At 43.8% G+C, this 23,556-nt stretch overlaps 1 protein-coding gene across 1 annotated transcript in view; it reads right to left on the minus strand.

Moving 5' to 3' along the window:
- Positions 1 to 436: 436 nt before the first annotated feature.
- col6a1 (collagen, type VI, alpha 1) overlaps positions 437 to 23,556 on the minus strand; it is a 32,964-nt gene continuing 9,844 nt past the window's right edge. The window contains exons 15-35 of the mRNA XM_077024816.1: positions 22,828 to 22,890; positions 22,512 to 22,574; positions 22,178 to 22,231; positions 21,596 to 21,631; positions 21,374 to 21,436; positions 20,942 to 21,004; positions 17,171 to 17,233; positions 17,005 to 17,067; positions 16,842 to 16,892; positions 16,660 to 16,695; positions 16,433 to 16,495; positions 7,318 to 7,383; positions 6,226 to 6,261; positions 5,458 to 5,494; positions 4,525 to 4,533; positions 4,216 to 4,349; positions 3,996 to 4,105; positions 3,711 to 3,897; positions 2,211 to 2,382; positions 2,040 to 2,069; positions 437 to 1,726 (exon numbers count right to left, since the gene is read on the minus strand). Of these exons, the coding sequence (XP_076880931.1) occupies positions 1,131 to 1,726; positions 2,040 to 2,069; positions 2,211 to 2,382; positions 3,711 to 3,897; positions 3,996 to 4,105; positions 4,216 to 4,349; positions 4,525 to 4,533; positions 5,458 to 5,494; positions 6,226 to 6,261; positions 7,318 to 7,383; positions 16,433 to 16,495; positions 16,660 to 16,695; positions 16,842 to 16,892; positions 17,005 to 17,067; positions 17,171 to 17,233; positions 20,942 to 21,004; positions 21,374 to 21,436; positions 21,596 to 21,631; positions 22,178 to 22,231; positions 22,512 to 22,574; positions 22,828 to 22,890 (1,995 nt within the window). The 3' untranslated portion in view covers positions 437 to 1,130. The remainder of the gene's footprint in view (positions 1,727 to 2,039; positions 2,070 to 2,210; positions 2,383 to 3,710; positions 3,898 to 3,995; positions 4,106 to 4,215; positions 4,350 to 4,524; positions 4,534 to 5,457; positions 5,495 to 6,225; positions 6,262 to 7,317; positions 7,384 to 16,432; positions 16,496 to 16,659; positions 16,696 to 16,841; positions 16,893 to 17,004; positions 17,068 to 17,170; positions 17,234 to 20,941; positions 21,005 to 21,373; positions 21,437 to 21,595; positions 21,632 to 22,177; positions 22,232 to 22,511; positions 22,575 to 22,827; positions 22,891 to 23,556) is intronic.

The raw sequence follows: 23,556 nt of genomic DNA on the forward strand, positions 1-23,556 counted from the left end.
TAACCCTAACCCACCTTAACTCTAACCCTTACCCACCCTAACCCTAACCCACCTTAACTCTAACACGGTGAGCCTCATCAGTAATGATGATGAGGATTTTTCATCCATATGTGATTTTTGTAACTTAAGTGAAATATTTGACAGAACTTGTGATCACCTGTTTCATAGGTTGGAGCAAGCACACCATTCGTGAGTAACACCAAACGCACCTTACTCATAAACTCTGTGAGTTCCAGTTACAAACACAACCCCATCCTACCCATAAAACCCATTACGTAAAACACTAGATACTATACATGTAGGGCATCCGCATTTCAGCAGGACTCCAAAGGACAAATCACCTTGCTTTGTAAACGTTTGATCAATATACACTAAGAGTCATAGGTTTCTAAATCTGTTCTGTGGTTTTAAAATTGTGCTACATCAGACACAGTAATACTGGGGTGAAGCATTCTTTATTGAAAATACTTCAACTGGTTTCAAATACAGTTATGACACATATAAATTTTTACACAGTCCAAGTGGTAAAAAATATTTTGGATAAAAACACAAACATAATTTGAAACAACAGCTTTCGTATTTAAGTGAACAGAGGAGCCTGAGTGTATACCATTAGCACCAAATTAATGTTCAAGTGACATATTGTGGAGTCTGAAACTGGGATGAAGGAGAAAATTCAAGATGGTTTTATCCAGTCTTCAGAAAGACAATGTGAACATGGACACGACTTTTAAAAGGCTCTTCACCAGCAAACATAAATCTTATCAGTACATAAACCTATGGACAAATTCTTCAACAAAAGCTCAGTTTTAGGTTTTCAAATGGTCATAATGTCTGAAGGATTCAATACAAACTAAGGGGTCAACCAAATGCACTTTGAAATATGGTCTGATTGTGAGAATACATTCATTAATCTTTTTACCTTCCTAAGACATCCATACTTGATAGATCCACTGTCTGTCTCAAAGATAATTCTGAACTATAACCCTAAGTTATGCAAATTGAGATATGAAAAAAAAAGCCTGTGTTCTAGTGCCCCGCCCACTCTGAACTTCTCAATGTGCCACTCCCTTTAGTCCCTCCCACTTCCTGGTTGGCTCTTTCTTAGCCCCTATGACATGCCCCGTCACTCAGACCAGTGAAATCTTTCGGGACACAGTTTGGTAAAAGACACCCCTGAGCATGGTGCGGTAGTCAGAGGCCTTGAAGAGATGGCGGGAGGCGTAGGTGTTGTCGTACAGCCGTCCTCGACTCACCAGTGTGCGCAGGTTGGCTTCGTTCACCTGAGTCCCGACTGCCAGGACGTAAAGCTCGATGCCACCGGTTTGCATCTGCTCCACGGCCTTCTCTATCTGCTGAGTGTTAATGCCCTGTGAGCGGCCATCCGAAAACAGCAACAGTTTCTTCTTCCTGGTCCTGCCGCCCCGGAAGCGGTCGCTGGCGAATTTGAGTGCTTCCGTCACCTGCGTTCCCGCGTTCTGAAACTGCGCCGCCTGGATCTGGGCAGCTACCTCAGTGGCGTTGGTAGAGAAGTCGGTTTCCAGCTTGGCTGTGTTGCTGTACTGGCCGACGGCAACACGGACCTGTGCGTTCCCTTTCCTCTCTGCGGACAGGAAGCGATTGGCCAGCCTCTCCGTGAAGTCTTGCGTGAGCTTGAAGTTCTTTGCACCCACGCTAGCTGAGCTGTCCATCATAATGAGGACATCTGTGGGTTCACTGAAGGAAACTGGAACAGACATGTTTTTCTTTACAAAGTTTGAAGTTCATTTATTTTTCAACATTGTAAAGACATCCTTTACAGCTTTCTCAAGTGTGTCCATGCATTAAACTGGGGTTAGAATTTTTACTAGAACTCTGTCAGTTCTCTCAAAAATAGTTTTCAAATTTCTAAATTTTGAACACAAAAGGGTGTCTGGAAGCTCAAATAGTTCTGTGGAAAATGTTTAGAAAGATGTTTGTGTATTAGCAAGTTAAAGGACTGCTGAAATATCCAGAGAAAAGTTAGTGCAGAACATCATGAGATAATGGGAAACACTTACTTGGGCATGTGTAAGTGGGACACTTCTTGTCTGTGAAGAAAACAAGCAAGCACACAGAAACGCACCTTCAAAGTCAGTTTTAAGCCTTATCAGAATAATTTGCTGTCCAAAGCCATGTCTAAGACCATCTGCTCCCTACAGATTAACTCTTGGCCATGATGACTTCCTTACCCTCACACATTCGTTCGGTCAGGTTCTGCAGGAAGCTGTCATCCAGCAGTATGCCGAAGTTGTCAAGGACAAAGGAGAATCCCTGCCTGGGGTCGTCCATACACACCACCTCATCCAGCTGCTCCGACTTGGGCTGCCGGCCTGCGTAGTCTACAACACCTACACCGCCCACCTGCCACAGACACGCCATACACCAACATTTTCATTTCTAAGATTAAAATGTATTGTATAAAAACTAAACCCATGTGATATATTACTCTCATATACATAAGTCATGATAGAACCATCTGGCGCAAGTCTACTACCAATAATCTATTACTTCATAATTAATCTAAAAAAATACTAATTTAATATAAGAACATATTACTGTAAACCTAAACATATATACACTACTTACAAAACGTTAGGGATATTTGGGGGTTGGATAAAATGACAGGATGAATTAAAGTCAGGACTGCCCTACACTTTGTGACAAGCCCATACTACTTGAATGGCATCATTAATGCAGTCATTGTGCCTCTGCATGAACAACACAAGCGTAATTTCATTTTCATGGCTCCAGCTCATGGAAGTTGCAGGACACGTTGTGGTCAAGCTGTAACTGATGCTCAAGAGAACATGACAAGTTATGGAGTTTCTGACATTTGTTGGGGTGAACACACCACTGTTGTTGGGTTTTGTTTAAATAAATAGCTTGGGATGAGGAGATCACCATTGCTTGCTTCTACTTAAATGCCTTACTTTCATGATATAATATCACTTTTACCTTTTCCATTAATTTCACCATTCATTTCATATACCTTGTAACTTTTTGTGAGTAGTGCATGTATTTGTTTGAGAAATACGTGCATATTTTTGGAACATAATTTGCTTCGATTTTAAGCTATTAAAACTATTTTGATGCATTTCATTCCAGTGGTAGCAGATGTATGTACCTAATTCAATGATTCAAGGAGGTTTATTTGTCCATAGATAAATAAATCAATAGAAATACATAGTTTGTTGTCCTATTCTAATGACTACAGCAGGTGTTGACCATGTACTAGGGTATGTGCATTTTCAGCGTAGCTGCTAGTATTTTAAGTCTAAAACAAGACATCTGCTGAAAAGCTGTTTGCAACAACATCAAAAGGGCTTTGTGTAGCGGCTAACGGGTGAGTTATTCTGCCCGAGTGCTCCGGTCCCGTGAAGAGTGCTTCAGTTCTTAGCCAATTTTTGGATAATACTGTATAAGGCGTGTGTATCTGTGTGTGTGGAGAGGATACACAAATGCTGGTAGACAGTTTCTGAAGAAACAGGATGTTTCATGAGAAGATTCGTCAGCTGTCCAAGCAAAGCAGCTGCACGTCTGAAGAAGGTTCTGCGTGCTCTACCGCACCAATGACTGCACCAAAGTTTCTTTTCCATAAATATTTACACACTTATACATATGTTGACAGTATGTGGAAATAATGCTATTGTTGCCAACATGTCTGATACGAATGTCGTTCCCTCTTGTACCTTGAGCCCTTTACCACACAGCACGTTCAGAGGAATCTTGTCTCTTCTGGTGTCTGAACGGCCGTCGGTCAGGACGATCACCACGCTCTTCTCCTTCACAAGTCGGTTGATCATGTTATTCAGGGAATACTGCAACGCTTCTCCCGTGTACGTGGCCTCGGCAATCCAGCGCAGTTCTTTCACAGCCCTGACAGGGACAAGACGCACAGGCGTGAGCACAGACACACAGGTGAGCAGAGGGAGCAGGTGCGTGGGGTTCTGCGGTGGTGCAAATGCTCCTCGTACTGCTTCAGTTCCGTCAGGGTATGGATGTTGGGGTCACCGAGTCTCACGACCTCTTGAGCACTGGCCCCACTGTACTGGACGACGCCAACGCGGGATTCATTCGCACCAAACTGCAAAAATGAGAGAAGCATGTAGAGGGTCGTCACAGCATCAGAAGTGCCTGTTTATGACTGACGCTAACATGACGTGAGACCGGGACCTCATGGCGAAACACACGTACCTTCACTTGCTGATCCTTAATCAGCCTGTCGATGACCGTTACGATGAAGTCCTTAGCAATGGCGAAGTTAGAAGCGCCGATACTCTCAGAACTGTCCACGATAAACGCGATGTCCAAGGGTCCACACTTACACTCTAAACAAGCAGAAATGAGTAAAGCCACAATTCCCATCACAATCATTTCAATCTGCGGTGAGTTGGAGCACATGGGAATAAGCGATAACATGTACGAATCCAAACCAAATACAGTTTGTTTGAAGACATTTCCTCTTCAACACACTTCAAAGCCAAAGAAGAAAAGGGCGCTCACCACAACAAGCTGAAAGAGAAGAGAAAACCCACAGGTATTTGAAATTTCCACTGGACTGTGTGAAAGGAAATAATAAAAATGGGGTTTACACAAGGGATCAAATCAACACAAGGCAGATCCCCATTAGCACAGAAGCATCGGACGTTGTCAAATGAAGGCATGGCCTGAGAATGGGTTTGTGCTGTCTGGATAAGGGCAACAGTAGTCATTTGTTTCACAACTGTTCGGTTATAACCCGTACAGAGCTACTGACCTGGGAGAGTTACCAAGCACAAAAATGACTCATACCTTCTCAAATGCACTGCTGCTATGTCATGCACTCATTATAGTGTTTATTTTTAATCAGCAATAAGTCCTCAATGAACAAGAAAATGTTGACATAGATTTAGAATTGTTTAAAAGCCTAAAGAGTTGTGTTTATACTAATAAACTTTTCCCTTCAGCTGGTTTTTATAACCTTAAAAACAATTCTCCATTTTAGAGCTCTGAAATCAATTCTTATAATAGAAATTTGGAAAACAGGCTGTCTGCATATTCTGCTGGATCTGTGGCCAAGAGGAACAGTTTGTCTGTCCTGCACTATTGTGCCTTGTCTTCTTTGACTTGCATGCTGTCTAAGTCTCTGATATGGTCTTAGCTCAGCATGTGCTAAATGGTGACTGTAGATGTAGATGGAGATGAAGATGTTGATGTAGATGTATGTAGATGTGGTTGTAGATGTAGATGTGTGTAGATGTAGACCTAGATGATGATGTAGATGTACATGTATGTGGACGTGGTGGTAGATGTAGATGGAGATGAAGATGTTGATGTAGATGTATGTAGATGTGGTTGTAGATGTAGATGTGTGTAGATGTAGACCTAGATGGTGATGTAGATGTACATGTATGTGGACGTGGTGGTAGATGTAGATGTTGAGTCATATCTACTCACAGCACATCTTCATGATGATATCCAGGATCTCACAGTCCTACACCCAGAGAGACACAGGACAGTGAGGAGTCTTGCCACATCTGCTTGGATGTCCATTTTCCATAACAACAAGGAGCCTCCAAAACCATCCCATCTTGTTTTAATTACAAGAGATTCTGCACCACAGTCTGTGTAACTGTCCTCAAAGACATGTAATGGCTGCAGGAACCTGCCCATCTCCTAAAGCCTGCAGGAACCTGCCCATCTCCTAAAGCCTGCAGGAACCTGCCCATCTCCTAAAGCCTGCAGGAACCTGCCCATCTCCTAAAGCCTATATGCTTCCATAGGCTGAAGAATAACTGCAATAACATGCATCATGCTAATAACCTATTTTCGCCTTAAATATCACTGTGCCTCTGGTTTTAGTAGTAGAAATTATCATTAGAACAATTATTATTTATACTATTATTACTATTGTTACTATTAGCAATGTTTCTGCATATGGAGTATTGATTTGGGCCTGGTCATACATTCTTGCAGTATTTGAATGAAGGTTTGATTGCCTGGGCCTCATACTGACAGCCATTTATCAGTATCTTCATTAACTAGTCAGAACAATCAGGTGACTGATAGACACAGGTGTGCTGGTATACATAGACACAGGTGTGCTGGTATACATAGACATATACATTTTATTCTGCCTGGACTGATTACAATATGGAGTAGAGCAATGTCTGGTCTTGACAGACGTAAACAACAAGAAAGTGGGGGCTTTAAAGACCTACTTACATCTGCTCCTGGAGGCCCAGGAGGTCCCGGGGGTCCCTGGGGAGTAGGAAAGACAAGAGGATAACAGTGACATACATCACCCTGTCTCACACTAATGGAGTGCAACTAATGCAAATCCAACTCACTTTCCCCTGTGAGGTGATCAGGACAGAAAATAGCAGATAGGCCACTGTTATCTTACCCAGGACTACACAGGAACTCTGTGAGAACAAAGTCCACACTCCAGCTCCAAAAAAGAACATTTTTGAGGCTGAGGAGTCTCCTCCCTACTGGACATCGTCCAACGGCAGAGATGTGCTCGCTGGAGTAACCGAGAGTGGTAGGACACTCCGACCACACTCGTAACTCATGGACAGCACTGATCTCCAGTGCAGGAAAAATGTGCAAAGGTTCACTCCTTACTGCCTTCACACCATGCAGCAGTATCAGCGGGCCACTCCCTGATAACGAGAACGGCTGCAGCCTTCCCGATGCTTATGGGATTAGTGTTGGAGTTACACACCATGTCCTGTCTGTGCTGATCAACTCTTTATCGCACAGGTCAAACATGGTCAGGTTTGTTGTGCATGCGATCTTGAAGCCACAAAACCCTTTTTCTGTTCTGCTTTTTATGTGACACTCATGAAATATGTGGGCAAGATTTGTGGACTAAACTTTGCTGTGTTCATCTCAACACATGGTTTGGAAGAGAATTTACTCATTCAGAACTCTGTGTTCATCCAAAGCAGTATAATTCTACAGTGTTTTGTTCCAAACGTTTTTTTTTAGAAATCTATTTCACAGTATGACAGTAATTTAACTGCAATTAAGGCTGTTTATATTTTACTGATGTATGAATAAATGTACATAAAGGCATATAAATTGAAACATAGTTCATATTTCATCAATTTTCACCTTCCAGAACAGTGTAATTACAGAAACCATTAATTTCTCTTTCCCACTACTGTGGGGTTACACTTTTAAATAAGATTTAACTTGTGGACATATGGCACGGTGTGGAGAAAAATGAACAAGGACTGTGGAGAAGGCACGGGCAGCTATCTGAGGGAAAGTGTTCTGGTTCTGGTCTCTGTGTTCTGGTTCTGTACTCACAGGTCTTCCTTCGGAGCCTCGGTACCCTTTGGCTCCTTTTGGGCCGGTCTGTCCTGGTTCGTTGTTCTGTTAATCACAAGATGCCTTCAATCAGTCTCAAGTTCATAACCAGTTCAGCATCTATGTTTGTTTGATAGTGCATGAAAACCATGCTGAGAATACTTAATCATTGAACAGTGTAGTCTCAGAATGTAAATATAATGCATTACAATGGTGCAGTGTAATCTCAGTATGTACATATAATCTATTACAGTGGAGAAGTGTAATCTCAGTATGTACATACAATCTATTACAGTGGAGCAGTGTAATCTCAGTATGTACATATAATCTATTACAGTGGAGCAGTGTAATCTCAGTATGTACATATAATCTATTACAGTGGAGAAGTGTAATCTCAGTATGTACATATAATCTATTACAGTGGAGCAGTGTAATCTCAGTATGTACATATAATCTATTACAGTGGAGCAGTGTAATCTCAGTATGTACATATAATCTATTACAGTGGAGCAGTGTAATCTCAGTATGTACATACAATCTATTACAGTGGTGAAGTGTAATCTCAGTATGTACATACAATCTATTACAGTGGAGCAGTGTAATCTCAGTATGTACATATAATCTATTACAGTGGAGCAGTGTAATCTCAGTATGTACATATAATCTATTACAGTGGAGCAGTGTAATCTCAGTATGTACATACAATCTATTACACTGGAGCAGTGTAATCTCAGTATGTACATACAATCTATTACAGTGGAGCAGTGTAATCTCAGTATGTACATACAATCTATTACAGTGGAGCAGTGTAATCTCAGTATGTACATACAATCTATTACAGTGGAGCAGTGTAATCTCATTATGTACATATAATCTATTACAGTGGAGCAGTGTAATCTCAGTATGTACATATAATCTATTACAGTGGAGCAGTGTAATCTCAGTATGTACATATAATCTATTACAGTGGAGCAGTGTAATCTCAGTATGTACATATAATCTATTACAGTGGAGAAGTGTAATCTCAGTATGTACTGTGGTGGAAATTTGGTGATTTCCATGTATGTCAGGCTTTCTTAGTATACAATAAACACATTAGGGATAGGTGTTAGAGATCTTTTACATATACGTGTGTTGATCAGGGCACTGAAGCCATTCTCGTGACTTCAGTAGGCCTCAGATGTGTGTGTGTGTGTTCTCTGGCCTCGGCTGAGGCCTAATCTGATGTTCCTCTGGTGTTCCTAAACTGACCTCGCTGGAAGACGCCTAATCTCTACTTGGAAGGGACTACGGCGACACTCAGGCTGTCATGACATCACGAGGATGCTGAGCGTGGAGGGGACACGCATCATATGCATCTGTCAAATCAGAGTTAATCACTCCTTACTTTGTCCAATCATATTTAGTTAATAACCGCGTGTTCACCTCATGGACACCGTGTGTATTGATGATCAAGGGTATAAAGGATGAGAGTTCGGAATGGGGAATTAGCTCTCTCTGTGACTGACACGTGGGTGTTTGTAACGGAGATCTCAAGGGTTTAATCTATGTCTATGTTTTAATAAATCATTGTACTTATTATCTAACCCAACTGCTTCTGACTTATTTTGTACTCACCATTGAAGGGTTTCAGAATTTCTAAGACAGTACATATAATCTATTACAGTGGAGCAGTGTAATCTCAGTATGTACATATAATCTATTACAGTGGAGCAGTGTAATCTCAGTATGTACATATAATCTATTACAGTGGAGCAGTGTAATCTCAGTATGTACATATAATCTATTACAGTGGAGCAGTGTAATCTCAGTATGTACATATAATCTATTAAAGTGGAGCAGTGTAATCTCAGTATGTACATATAATCTATTAAAGTGGAGCAGTGTAATCTCAGTATGTACATATAATCTATTACAGTGGAGCAGTGTAATCTCAGTATGTACATATAATCTATTACAGTGGAGCAGTGTAATCTCAGTATGTACATATAATCTATTACAGTGGAGCAGTGTAATCTCAGTATGTACATATAATCTATTACAGTGGAGCAGTGTAATCTCAGTATGTACATATAATCTATTACAGTGGAGCAGTGTAATCTCAGTATGTACATATAATCTATTACAGTGGAGAAGTGCTTCCAGATTCTTGGCCTGGGTTGAATTATCCACAAACTCCTTCCATTCTTAACTAATGAAGATTTCATATGCAACAATTCGAGAAAACAAAATAACATTTTTACAAATTATTTTACAGGATAAAAACATAAAAACGGACCCAAACAAGACCGATAACCTTTCCTTCAGATATCCTGGCATGCGTTTGTGTGGCATGTAGAGTCACGAGAGTGGCAATGTCGGTACCACTTGAGAAAACACAACAAGTCAACAAAATGTTTCCAGCTTTTCATTATTATAGCTCGTCACCACTAAATTCGATGCATGTGTTTCAAATTTAGTGCATTTAGATTTCCTGAAATTCAGTCCCATATTTTCTTGAATTACAACCAATACTCCCCTTATTTGCAGATTTACTACACACAGATTTGACTGAACATGATCCCATGTTAACACTCACTGTGTTCAAATTATTGTATGATCTGATCAGAGCATTTAGCTGTGAAAACATGCCCCCCAAAAGGCAAAGGGTTCTCAAAAACACCAAGGCTGGCATCAGGTAACCCTCCCCAACACGACAAGCACACATAATGGGCTTAATTTAAGCAATGCATCCTGAGCATTCTCAGGATGCACTGTAGTGGTAGTCTCTACCATCTACCCATGAATACTGAGGGTATCTGCTTTCTGCAGTGCACAATACAAGGTGCATCTCTCTGCACAGGTTTCTGCTGAAATTGGGTCATGGTCAGAGTGGTAAGGTGATTCCAGCTCTCTCATGTCTGTTCTTTCACCTCCAAACTTCACACTTCAAAGCCGACCAGTGCAACAGTGTCACTGCAACATCTACGAGTGAGGACGTGTAGGCCTGATATTGTCTGGTGGACGTGTGCTTCGGCTGGCTGTAATTAACTTGACAGATATCAGTACACGTGGGGCCCCTTGGGCCAGGGAGAGAAGATGGCCCCTTGGGCCAGGGAGAGGCAGCAGAAGATGTTTATAAGCACACCAAAACATTTCCAAATAGTCCTCAGAAGCCAGAATACAGGGCCCCTTAAAGAGAAACTCCAGATCCAGAAGGACTATGCACATTCATGAGCGACAGAGTGCAGACATTAAAAAGACGCTCAGATTCAGAACATTTCACAAAAGAGACAGGCAACACGGATTCTTGGGTGGCGAAGGAGCAGGGATGTCAACAACAAGGTGAAGCATCTCGTTCTTATTAACGAGTTACGTTTATCTGCTCTGCATCGTGGACTGCAGAAGCACATTTGCCATTACCATCTTTGGGACAGACAAGGCTAGGAGTGAGGAAATTTTAGACGGGGCCGAGTGGAACAGATGTTGCAGTGAAACATGGTTTGAAAAAGAAAAGAGAACCGTGGCCTGATTTTGTGTCCCACAGACATGATGAGTGAGAGAGCCAGACACTCTTTTACAAGAGATCCAGGAGGGATCACAGTGAGATATGCAGACTCCCTGTTTTATTTGAAGTGGGTAGATGGATGCTGAAAAGCAGTTTTCTGCATTTATCTATAATCTTGTTATATCCAGCACCAGGGCTGCTTGTGTAGCTGAGAAAGTCCGAGGGTCCAAACAGAATCCAGGTAGATTTGAGCATCCTGGACCTTTGGACCAGCATCCTGGAATCTGGGAAGATGATTAATCTGAAACTTTCAGCAGCTGGATCTGGTTCACATTTCCAATTACTGCAGTTTATCTTTGCTTTACAATGTTTGTTTTAATTCCATTGTCAGCCAGTTTGACAGGAGAGCTGCACAGAGGCCTTCACCTCACCTCACCTCCCTCACCTCACCTCCCTTCACCTCCCTCACCTCACCTCCCTTCACCTCCCCTCACCTCCCTCACCTCACCTCCCTTCACCTCCCTCACCTCACCTCCCTTCACCTCCCTCACCTCACCTCCCTTCACTTCTCTCACCTCCCTCACCTCACCTCCCTTCACTTCCCTCACCTCCCTCACCTCACCTCCCTCACCTCACCTCTCTTCACTTCCCTCACCTCACCTCCCTCACCTCACCTCCCTCACTTCCCTCACCTCACCTCCCTCACCTCCCCTCCCTCACCTCCCCTCACCTCTTTCACCTCACCTCCCTCACCTCACCTCCCTTCACTTCCCTCACCTCCCTTCACTTCCCTCACCTCCCTCACTTCCCTCACCTCCCTCACCTTACCTCCCTTCACTTCCCTCACCTCCCTCACTTCCCTCACCTCCCTTCACTTCCCTCACCTCCCTCACTTCCCTCACCTCCCTCACCTCACCTCCCTCACTTCCCTCACCTCCCTCACCTTACCTCCCTTTACTTCCCTCACCTCCCTCACCTCACCTCCCTCACTTCCCTCACCTCCCTCACCTTACCTCCCTTTACTTCCCTCACCTCACCTCCCCTCACTTCCCTCACCTCCCTCACCTCCCCTCCCTTCACCTCCCCTCACCTCCCTCACCTCACCTCCCTTCACTTCCCTCACCTCCCTTTACTTCCCTCACCTCCCTCACCTCACTTCCCTCACCTCCCTCACCTCACCTCCCTTCACTTCCCTCACCTCACCTCCCTCACTTCCCTCACCTCCCTCACCTCACTTCCCTCACCTCACCTCCCTTCACTTCCCTCACCTCCCTCACCTCACCTCCCTTCACTTCCCTCACCTCCCTCACTTCCCTCACCTCACTTCCCTCACCTCCCTCACCTCACCTCCCTTTACTTCCCTCACCTCCCTCACCTCACCTCCCCTCACTTCCCTCACCTCCCTCACCTCACTTCCCTCACCTCCCTCACCTCACCTCCCTCACCTCACCTCACCTCCCTTCACCTCCCCTCACCTCCCTCACCTCACCTCCCTCATATCCCTCACCTCACCTCCCTTCACCTCCCCTCACCTCCCTCACCTTACCTCCCCTCACCTCCCCTCACCTCCCTCACCTCCCTCACCATCATTTACTACTAAAGGCCTTTGGCAGACTAAAGATCCGTGTAAACATACACTGTAAAAATTTAACTTACAGTACATTCAGTGAAGAGACAATTTGTCCTTGTAATGCTGAGCTAAAGGACACTGATATGCATTTTAGCACATCACATGATGTTATGGGAAACATCTGGACTGTTGTGAATGCCCCCACCCCCAAAACCGCTCCGTCACTCCCCAACCTGCACCCGCCACCCCACAAACTGCTCCGTCACTCCCCAACACACTCACCATCCAGCTCAAACTTCTTTGCTTTTTCAGTGCTCTCTATTCTTCACTTGGTTTTACCGTTAACTACCACAACATTCCTTGTTCTATACTGGGCCAAAGGTTCCATGATCCTTCTGATGTCATATGGTTTTATTTTGTTCTGTCAAAAACCAGTGTGGCTCAGCCCACAAGCCATGGAGACACACAGATGTGGGAAAGAGGAAGCAGAACCCAACAAAGCGTGACCCTCCGTCAGCTGAAGACCGAGCACAAAGACTAAAACCGGACAAGCGAACTTTGGGATTGGGCCTAAGCCGTGAATGAGATAACCCCCAGGCTCACACATCTGCCCTCTACACACTCAGGAATTTGAGGTCATTGAGGACACTTCAATAATGTTCAAAATATAAACTGCTCTAGGGACTTAAGACATGTCTTCAAAATGTAGTGCAGATGACAAAGTAAAAAAGAACTTGCATTGCATCACTTCTGTGTTTAAAGAGCAACTAAAAACGTATGCAGATTTCCACAGGGTATCAAAAGAGTTTTATTTTATGAGCTAGTTCATCAAAGCCAGATTTGTGTCTCAAAACGTAGAGACTAACAGGGCCGGGACACTGTCTGGATCAGTTCCTTTCATTAAACCATGAAAACATGGTCTGGGTTCCAGGTGCAAGTCAGGTTTCTGTGATGTCACAATGGAAGAGAATCCGAATCCATGACATCACTAAAGCAGGTTGTTTGGTTGCTTGGGGAAGCCTAAGAACAACCATACTTCCTGTTACATCTTCATAGGGAAGCTGAGAACAACCCCACACCACCAACACGCCCTGTTACATCTTCATAGGGAGCTGAGAACAACCCCACACCACCAACACGCCCTGTTACATCTTCATAGGGAGCTGAGAACAACCATACACCAGCAACACGCCCTGTTACATCTTCATAGGGAGCTGAGAACAACCATACACCAGCAACACACCCTGTTACATCTTCATAGGGAGCTGAGAACAACCATACACCAGCAACACACCCTGTTACATCTTCATAGGGAGCTGAGAACAACAATACACCAGCAACACACCCTGTTACATCTTCATAGGGAGCTGAGAACAACCATACACCAGCAACACACCCTGTTACATCTTCATAGGGAGCTGAGAACAACCCCACACCACCAACACGCCCTGTTACATCTTCATAGGGAGCTGAGAACAACCATACACCAGCAACACACCCTGTTACATCTTCATAGGGAAGCTGAGAACAACCCTACACCAGCAACACACCCTGTTACATCTTCATAGGGAGCTGAGAACAACCCCACACCACCAACACGCCCTGTTACATCTTCATAGGGAGCTGAGAACAACCATACACCAGCAACACACCCTGTTACATCTTCATAGGGAGCTGAGAACAACCCTACACCAGCAACACGACCTGTTAAATGCTCTGTTACATGCCCTGTTACAGAACACTAGCACTGGCTGATAGGAAGGTGGTAACACAAAACATCTGTCTTGCACAAGCAGACAAATTGCCAGACTAAAAGGTAAAAGCCAAACCTTGAATAATGCATGTAATTAAACATCACCTTAGGGAACCAATGTACAACATGCAAACAACATATATTTGACAACAATCCCATGTGGCCACCCTTTGAGTATAAGACTGCTCAGGAACAACCCTTCAACTCAGTCTCTCTGGGAATAAGCACAGCTTTGCTAGGCTGAACTAAACTGCTTTCAGTGGTTTGAGGAGCTTTTCCTGAGGGATGGTCCTGTTTATTCACTGGACTAAATCCTTCATTTTTCCAATCTTGTAAACACTGACATACAGAATGCCCATGACTTAGTTCTGTTTAATCGAGTGTTTATTCTTTTCCGAAGGCAATTATGAGCCTGCCCCCTCTAAACACAACTCCTAAAGAGGAAAGAATCTGAGCAGCCCAGCTTTGAAGAGGTCATGTGGTGCGCACGCAGTGAATCATGTCTGAGATGAAGGTTCAGGGCCTGAACTTCTGAACAGGCGAGCAGATGCAAACGCCATGACACACCCGGGCCTGAGCCAGGTGGTTCGTTATGTTCTTTTTCTGTATATTGTAGCTATATTCCATTTTATATTAGACTAGAAACTAGAGTATGATAAGGATCTATTGTAATTATATGGCTATGCACAGTAATTGCAACATACTCAAAACACAACGGTGAACCCTTGAGGAGAAAAAAAATGTAAAAAACATGAACATGTTTTTTATGTTCACTGTATAAATGTGAGCAAGCAAAACAGGCAGAAAACGTATGATTGGTTGGGAGCTCACAGCACACATGGAGGACTCATTTGCATATTGTAGCATATTGCAATATAATTGTTGCAGTTATGTTTAACAAATGATTACAAATATCTGCTAGAAACAAGGATATTCAGTAATTATGATTTCTTGGGTTCTAATTTTCTGTGTGTGTTTAATGTTCTGTGTATGTGTCTAACTTCCTACTGTTCTCAGTGTGTGTCCAGGGAACTTTCTTGGCTTAATGTCTTTTCTTCAGAGTTTTGGAGGGGAATTTTTACTACCAGAATGACTCATGACTTCTGCCATCATCTTACGTCCTTTCTTCCATTTTCAGTTTCAGTCAGTTGCTAAATCAGCTCAGTGCCAGACCTGTGGAAGCCAAAGAAGGACAACACTCCCCACCGGCACCACAACCCCTGAACTCCTCCTCCACGTCCACAGCTACGGCAGCCCTGCAGTGGTGTGCAGCACGCCCAGTCTGCTCTGACAGCAGGCCTGAACTCCTGCAGCCTGGGCTAAACACACTAATACAACCAGTTCAATCAGACAGCTTCCTGCCTCACAGCAGCACTGCAGGCCGAATAACACTGCAGCGTCTCCAAAGTCCACTGGACGTAGATGATTTGTTTTGAGAAGCCCAAGGATCCATCTGTCAGACACTAAGTGAACTGGAGGCGTTACAGGCTGCAGTGCAGCTGAGGCGTTTGGCCTGAGAGCTGTGCGTTCTTGGCTAAAAGGTAGACTTTCCACAAGTTGTGGAGGACACACTAAAACCTGCTAAACCCTCTAAACATAGCTGCAATTAATAATGCTGCTTTAGTTGAAATATTAAAAGCTTTTTAAAGCTTAGATTCGCACTTTCTGCGTATTAGTATGTGGTGGTTGTTTAATGAAGGCTACTGTACAGAGGGTTCCTTATATGTTCATACATCATCAAAAGGTTTCCTTTCAAATCACAGCAATGTAAGTCCAGTGCGGCTAATAAAAAACACTGCCCTTCACGTAAAAAAAAAAAAAACCTTTCCACTTTCTGTGCTTTTCTGTGTCCATGACAACAACACACACACAGCTGTTGGAGCTCATAGGAGGAGTGAACAGACCGTTATCACACAGGCAGGCTGAGAAACAGCCTCAGAGACACACACAGCCATGTGTCACCAGACACGAGAGACAGGCGGAGACAGACGGAGACAGACTGCAGGAATGAGAAGCAGATGACAGCAGAAGTCAAGGTGAGGGGAAATAAGAAGGCGGAGCTGAGTGGGAGGGCGGGGCTGAGTGGGAGGTTGGGGCTGATTGGGAGGGCGGGGCTGAATGGGAGGGCAGAGCTAAGTGGGAGGGCGGGGCTGAGAGGGAGGGCGGAGCTAAGCGGGAGGGCGGAGCTGAGAGGGAGGGCGGTTGAAAGGGTAGTGTGAGGATAGAGAGGAATGTGGAAGAAAAAAGAGTGATCGACTATAGCTCCATTGGAATAGCTGGACTTGTGTATAAAATAAGGACTCACATCTGGTCCAGGGTCTCCTGCTTCTCCATCGTCTCCTTTCGGCCCTGGGGTTCCTCTGCTTCCCTGAAAATGGGAGAAAAGGACACAACCAAGGTCTTATCTTGTCTCATCATGGACCTCAGGGACAAACCCATGGACCTTTCCTCAGGGTCACAAACACCTACTGAAAAGCACTAAATGAATCATATTTTAAAAATGAAGTTTTATATTGGCTAGCGGGTGCTTACAGGTTCTCCGGAATCTCCCCTGGGACCAGGATAACCCTGAAACAGAGGGAGAACCAACATCAGTCCACAAACAGTAAAATAATGTTTATAATCTACAATCATATATATTTTGTGATTTAACACCCCTCTTAGAGGCCCTCTTATCACCCCATTCCAAAATGCCTTAGAGAATACTGTAATACCTGGAAACCATGGCAACCCTCGGATCCATTCCCTGGGGCTCCGTCTACTCCCTAGGGAGTGAACATCAACACTACATCAATTTGGTAAAAATCCCTTTGCCTTCATGTTAGATAAATTAGGTTTTTAGGTCGTGGGTGTGAACAGTGAACCTGAGTAACTAACCCTCTCTCCAATCAGGCCTCTGTCTCCAGGGGCCCCTTTAATCCCTCTGGGACCTTTTGGGCCCTAAGACAGAGAGAGAGGTTACACGGGACCATATCTGTCATCAGCAACACAGGAGCCATCATTTAACAGACCTGCCAGTCTTCAGCAATTACTGAACTCTCACCTCTGGGCCTGGAGGCCCCTCATCTCCACGGTAACCTGGAGACCCAGCCTTTCCTGGCTCACCCTAAAGTGTGGATTAAACAGACGTTATTGCGCAATAGTTCAACAAATCATACTCAACATGTTCGGGAAGTACCGACATCTCTAGAGCTCATTTGTTTGGTGTTCACAGAGTTCATAGAACAACATAAAAATGTTGATCTTTGGTCAAAACTATTCATAACTATTCATAATTAATACAAGTAATTATTAATCACCAAAGAACAATTATTTGACTTAACTTGCATTCTCATAGAATAATTTCTAACTAAAGAGTAGATTATTTATAGCCGCACAAAAACATGGTGGAAGTTGCATTTTTTTAAAACAGCATTGTCAGATAGCCTCTGAAAGCAATAGTAGATATTTAAACAAATCCCAACACAAGTCCTGTGTGTTGACACCGTCTCTGTGAAACCAGAGAGCAGACAAAGAACTTCGACATTCACACAGAACCTGTGAGCGTTGGAGTTATCCGTACTGCAGCTCTGTGATGGCCAACAGAACATTCTGACTCATACACCAAAAATATACTTATGGTAAATGACTCAGTAATAATGACACTATTGTTTATTTTTATGTGCAGTATTAATCTCTTCAAGGAGAATCTTGAAACATGGAAGAATTAAATCAGCAAAGTGGAGGATTTGGAAAGAGCAGGAGATTTTAGTCATGGGCTAAGAAACACGCCCATGTTTACATCTCCTCGGAGGTCTGATGTTTCCCACTCACTCCTACTGGAAAAGATTCCTCTGCCAGTGAATTTAGTAAAAAAAAAAAGATCGTTTCTCATTCAGCTGGTACCAGTCTCCATAAAACAGGATCTGAACCTGTGAGACGATGGTGAGAGAACTCTACACACACCATTCAAAAGCCCAACTTACAGGATGTGGCCTAATCTCAGAAAGACAGAAACACAACAGCTGGACAGTATAGACTCTCTGCCACACACACAAACACACACACACACACACCCAAAAATACCCAAACGCGTGCACACACACACACACACACACACACACACACACACACACACACACACACACACACACACCCACACGCACATACAAGCACACACACACACACACACACACACACACACACACACACACACACACACACACACACACACACCCACACGCACATACACACACACACACACACACACACACACACACACACACACACACACACACACATGCACGCACTGCAATGTCACATGTTTAGAGAAAGCGGGATCCCAAAGGAAACATGTTTACTTTGTGTTTATTTCAGACTGACAGACTCTCAGGTGGATTTATAGTTCAGCATGGTGGAGACATGGTGTGTGCGGAGAGCTGTTTAGAGTGTTCATACACACTCGCTGGACTACCACTAAACATTCGTTTGGAAAAACCCCCGCATTATTATTACTCTGAATGCAATAATTATATTAGAGATTAGTCATTACCATGCATGATATAATATTCTCCAGAGATTGGTCAAGAGCATGCATGATCTAATACTCTCCAGAGATTGGTTAGGACCACATATGTTCTAATACTCTCCAGAGATTGGTCAGGACCACGCGTGATCTAATACTCTCCAGAGATTGGTATGGACCACCCGTGATCTAATACTCTCCAGAGATTGGTCTGGACCACGCGTGATCTAATACTCTCCAGAGATTGGTCTGGACCATGCATGATATAATATTACTCTCCAGAGATTGGTCTGGACCATGCGTGATCTAATACTCTCCAGAGATTGGTTAGGACCACATATGTTCTAATACTCTCCAGAGATTGGTCAGGACCACGCGTGATCTAATACTCTTCAGAGATTGGTCTGGACCACGCGTGATCTAATACTCTCCAGAGATTGGTCTGGACCCCCCCCCCCCCCCCCCCCCCCCCCCCCTCCAGAGATTGGTCTGGACCATGCATGATATAATATTACTCTCCAGAGATTAGTCTGGACCATGCGTGATCTAATACTCTCCAGAGATTGGTCTGGACCACGCGTGATCTAATACTCTCCAGAGATTGGTCTGGACCATGCATGATATAATATTACTCTCCAGAGATTGGTCTGGACCATGCGTGATCTAATACTCTCCAGAGATTGGTCTGGACCACGCGTGATCTAATACTTTCCAGAGATTGGTCTGGACCATGCATGATCTAATATTACTCTCCAGAGATTGGTCAGGACCATGCGTGATCTATTACTCTCCAGATATTAGTATGGACCATGCATGATCTATTACTCTCCAGAGATTGGTCTGGACCATGCATGATCTATTACTCTCCAGAGATTGGTCAGGACCAAGCATGATCTAGAATTCATCTCAAAGCCTCAGCACATGTGGACCACCACCTCACTGCTAATTAATCAGCCCTCTAGCAGTTTTAACATGGTGAGAAGGTGCTAGAGTTCAGTAAACTGCACGATCTGATCATTCTATTAGTTTTCATGAATCCAAGCTGTGGTTTAAGCAAATAAAATTTAAATCTTTTTGAAGGCTCTTCTCTGCTTGTGTTTTCAATATTTCATTCCAATTTCTTCAGCCCAGAACATTTTTTCACTTGGCTAACTTCATACAATAAATAAATCACACTGCGCAACACCATCTTTTCACAATCAAGAGTTTCATGGTAAAGAAGTTAAACTGATCCATACTGTTTCGGCACTAGATGGAATCTCTAAATTAATCAGCCTGATTCCATCTGCCCTGCTTTTTGGTAAGAAGGTCTCCTAACTTGTGTTTTATAGAGATTTGTAGGTGGTAGATTATGTTTGTGTGTAGTTTGAAATGAATTATATTCAAATCAGAATAACTAATATGGTTGTGGCCTACATCTAAATAAGAACTAAAGAGGATGAATGACTTACTGACCACTGACCAATTTTAGCTGTGATCTCTCTACAAACTTGCTGTTAGATATAGCCCTTGATTAAAACCTTGCTCAAATTCAACTTTTATTGTGCAGGCAGGATCTGCCAAAGCAAACATTCTGCACCAATTAAACTCACATTAAAAATGCTGAACCTGAACCAAATGAACAATAACTAGGGAGCATTCAGTAAGATAAATGAAGTGGAGAAATTATCCACGATTCATGTATCAAAATATCCATTTAATTCAAGACACAAGTCTGAGATACACACATCCATCTGGGGTCCTTCTGCAAGACTGGAGAAATCCATCCGTTTGAAACCCTGCTGGTTCTTTCTCCCCCTTCCCCAACCACTTCTCAGTTCATCTAGAACAGACTCTAATTCCTCCATCAGGATATACTCCTTTGTTCTCTGGCTAGCCTGAAACACAGCTCTCTGATGTGTGTGACCTTCAGGAACGGAGGGGCCCTTGCAAAATGCCTGAGATGTGAGGTCAGCTTCAAGCTTTCATCCCCCTCATGTATCATATGGCGAACCAAGAGAACAGGGTCTGTACACACTGGCCCACGCCGACAACAATTTGCTGCTTCATTCACTTGGGCCTCAGAACATTGTTTTTACATTGTTAAGTATTCTGGAGAAATACTCTCCTCGTCAAGGAGAAATATCAATTCCAGTGTCAATATTTTATGATTTTCTGTCTTAGGCATGTCCAGAAAAGTTCATTTATGTAGGAGGTTCATGCGCAACAGGAATTCAAAGTGCTGAGAAGCAGAACGGCATTATGTGTCTAGTGAAGGACTTTGAAAGAGGAGTGATGGTATTTGAACTGACTGCAGTTAGGGTCACTCACCGGTTCACCATTAGGTCCTCCAGATCCCTCACGACCCTGCTCGCCCCGAGGACCTGGGTCGCCCTACAGAGGTCAAAGGTTATCACTCATAAGGTTGTGGAATGTAGAAATCCACCGATTCAGAATCGTGCTTCACCTTAGATGTTCTCTAAATCTGTCACAGTTAGTGATAAATAAACAGGTAAACAACTGTGGCTTATATCTCTACCTATGCACAACTTTAATATTTAGCTTTTCCATTTTATTTGAAGGCTTACGTCATGCTGAAGATGAGAGGCGGGTTTTGAACATGCATCTGTTGAACATCAGCCTATCAGCTGGAGGTCAACACTGAAAGCATGACTAGCCTGCACTCAGCTCCAGAGGTCCCAGACACCTGAAGAATGTGTGTACTGGTTTATCACAAGCCTGATGAAGTTGGAGGACACTTACAGGCTCTCCTCTGGGTCCTCTGTTCCCACGCGACCCCTGTTCGCCCTTCTCACCGGCTGTACCCTACAGATGGGTTGAAGTACAAACCGTTTGATTCCATTAACACAGCATACGGACACGCAGAACACGTTCACTCATCAGACTATTGATCAGACAGCACAAAATAGCCCAACAGGAGTCGAATGTGTGTGACAAACACATTAGAATGTAAATATTACTTACTCTGTCACCTCTAGTGCCATCTGGTCCTGGTAGGCCCTGTAAAACAGAGAATGCACTATAATATGTACTTACAGAAACATGAGGGAATAAAACACCCATCAGAGGGAACATCCTGATAACACAGTAATGTTTTAACATATAAGTCATTCCACAAACTTTCCTGGAGCAGAAAGATTTGATTACAGTATACGAGGGCATGTGAATCATGCAATGTCCATAATTATTATGGAAACCAATCTACAAAAAATTACACCCATAAACTTGATAGGTGTTGGGTCAAGTGTTGGGGTTCAGTGTTGGGTGATTGGTGCTGACACAAACAGCTGTCCAGTTTCCTGTCTGCCCATGGCCAGCTGTAAACGTGGGCCTCCATGTTTTTCAGAAAACAGCTATATTATTGAGATTCTTCATTCGTTTTCTTGTTCAGAATCAAGTAGATACTGGCACATGCATGAGTGACTGCACACATACACACACACAGTTCTTCTTTTAGCAGTTTCCTCTTAGGAACCCATGTGCAGAACACACTGTGCAGAAAGCATTTATTACTGACAGAGGAAAAAGAGGGGGTAAACCACTTACATCATCCCCTCTCTCTCCTTTGTCCCCGTTGGATCCTCTGGGCCCTCTGTCGCCCTATTAAAACAATCACAGGAGATGTGTAGAAGGGGGCGGGATTTAAGGACATCTTATTTATGAGTGCTGGTGATACTCAGCACCTGGCAAGGATCATGCCACTTCCAAACACCTCCAGCTGTAGCTTCATTCAGATATTCAAACATTTAAGCTGTTCAGAGGCATCTAAGAGATCTCTGAAACCGTCGAACCGACACTTTGCAGCAGGAGATAAACAACACGGGGGGATGAAGTCAACACCACAAGCTTTTTAGCTCGACCAAAAGGAGGATGAATTCACCTTCCCTCCAGGGGGTCCATAGTTTCCGGGTCTTCCAGGGCTTCCATCTGGACCAGGTTCACCCTAGAACAGAGACACCTGGCTCAACACACTAGCAGAGACAACTCCCGATGTCTGGGGACTGTGCTCGGGGGCTTCAACTATCCACACAGGAGACGGGTGACAGAACCAGCCAATGTTGGCCAGCGGCTCCCTCAGTGCAACAGAGCGACTGTAAACAATGAAATGTAACGGGAACGGTTCCAGTGACAATGCACAACCATCCAGGGTCCCAAACATGGCGCTGTGATGAGTGAGGTGCACAAGAGCCACGTACTCGATCTCCTTTAGGTCCATAAGGACCAGGGTCTCCTTTTGGCCCAGATTCTCCTTGCGAGCCCTGTGACAAGAGAACCAAACAAACAATCAAAGAAAGAAAGAAGCCTGTAGGACCGAGCACCTAAATGTATTTCACAGGTTGTGAAAGCCCAGTCTCCTTTGCTAGAAGACTTATTACAGAATGTAAATGGAGCCCAGGCAGCCCTCCGAGTCTGAGTCCAGAGGGCGTCCTGCGGGTCAGGTTCGCTGAATGCTTGGCTCCTTGAGAGGCAAACATCCTCCGTCCTGGACACCAGATACAAGCTGAGCAGAAACAGCTGTCTCATGAAGCTTTAATGACAGATGGTAAAGCCAATCAGCTGAGTTGAGAGGAAGGACAGTCATGGTTCTCAGCCAATCATCTATGGCTGCACAAAGTAGACCGCCCCTTCTTAACCAATCAATGCCTGCTGAAGCAGAGGATTAATGGCTATTCCTTATCCAGTAGCAGGTGTTTGAAAGAGAACGAATCAATAATATTTGGTCTTCAGTATTAATCAGAGGTGGAAATACCCATTCAAAATATTGTCATATTACCATGGAGACACTGCAACAGAATATATTTAGTATCGTAGTGGATTAGTGAAACATTAGGTACAGAGCAGGAACGTCATGCTGCCTCACAGAGGAGAGAAAACCAGACCATGAACGTCACAACCTGCTCCATTAACCACCAGCCAATACACTC

This window comes from Brachyhypopomus gauderio, chromosome 12 (assembly GCF_052324685.1).
Source record: "Brachyhypopomus gauderio isolate BG-103 chromosome 12, BGAUD_0.2, whole genome shotgun sequence".
NCBI lineage: Eukaryota > Metazoa > Chordata > Actinopteri > Gymnotiformes > Hypopomidae > Brachyhypopomus > Brachyhypopomus gauderio.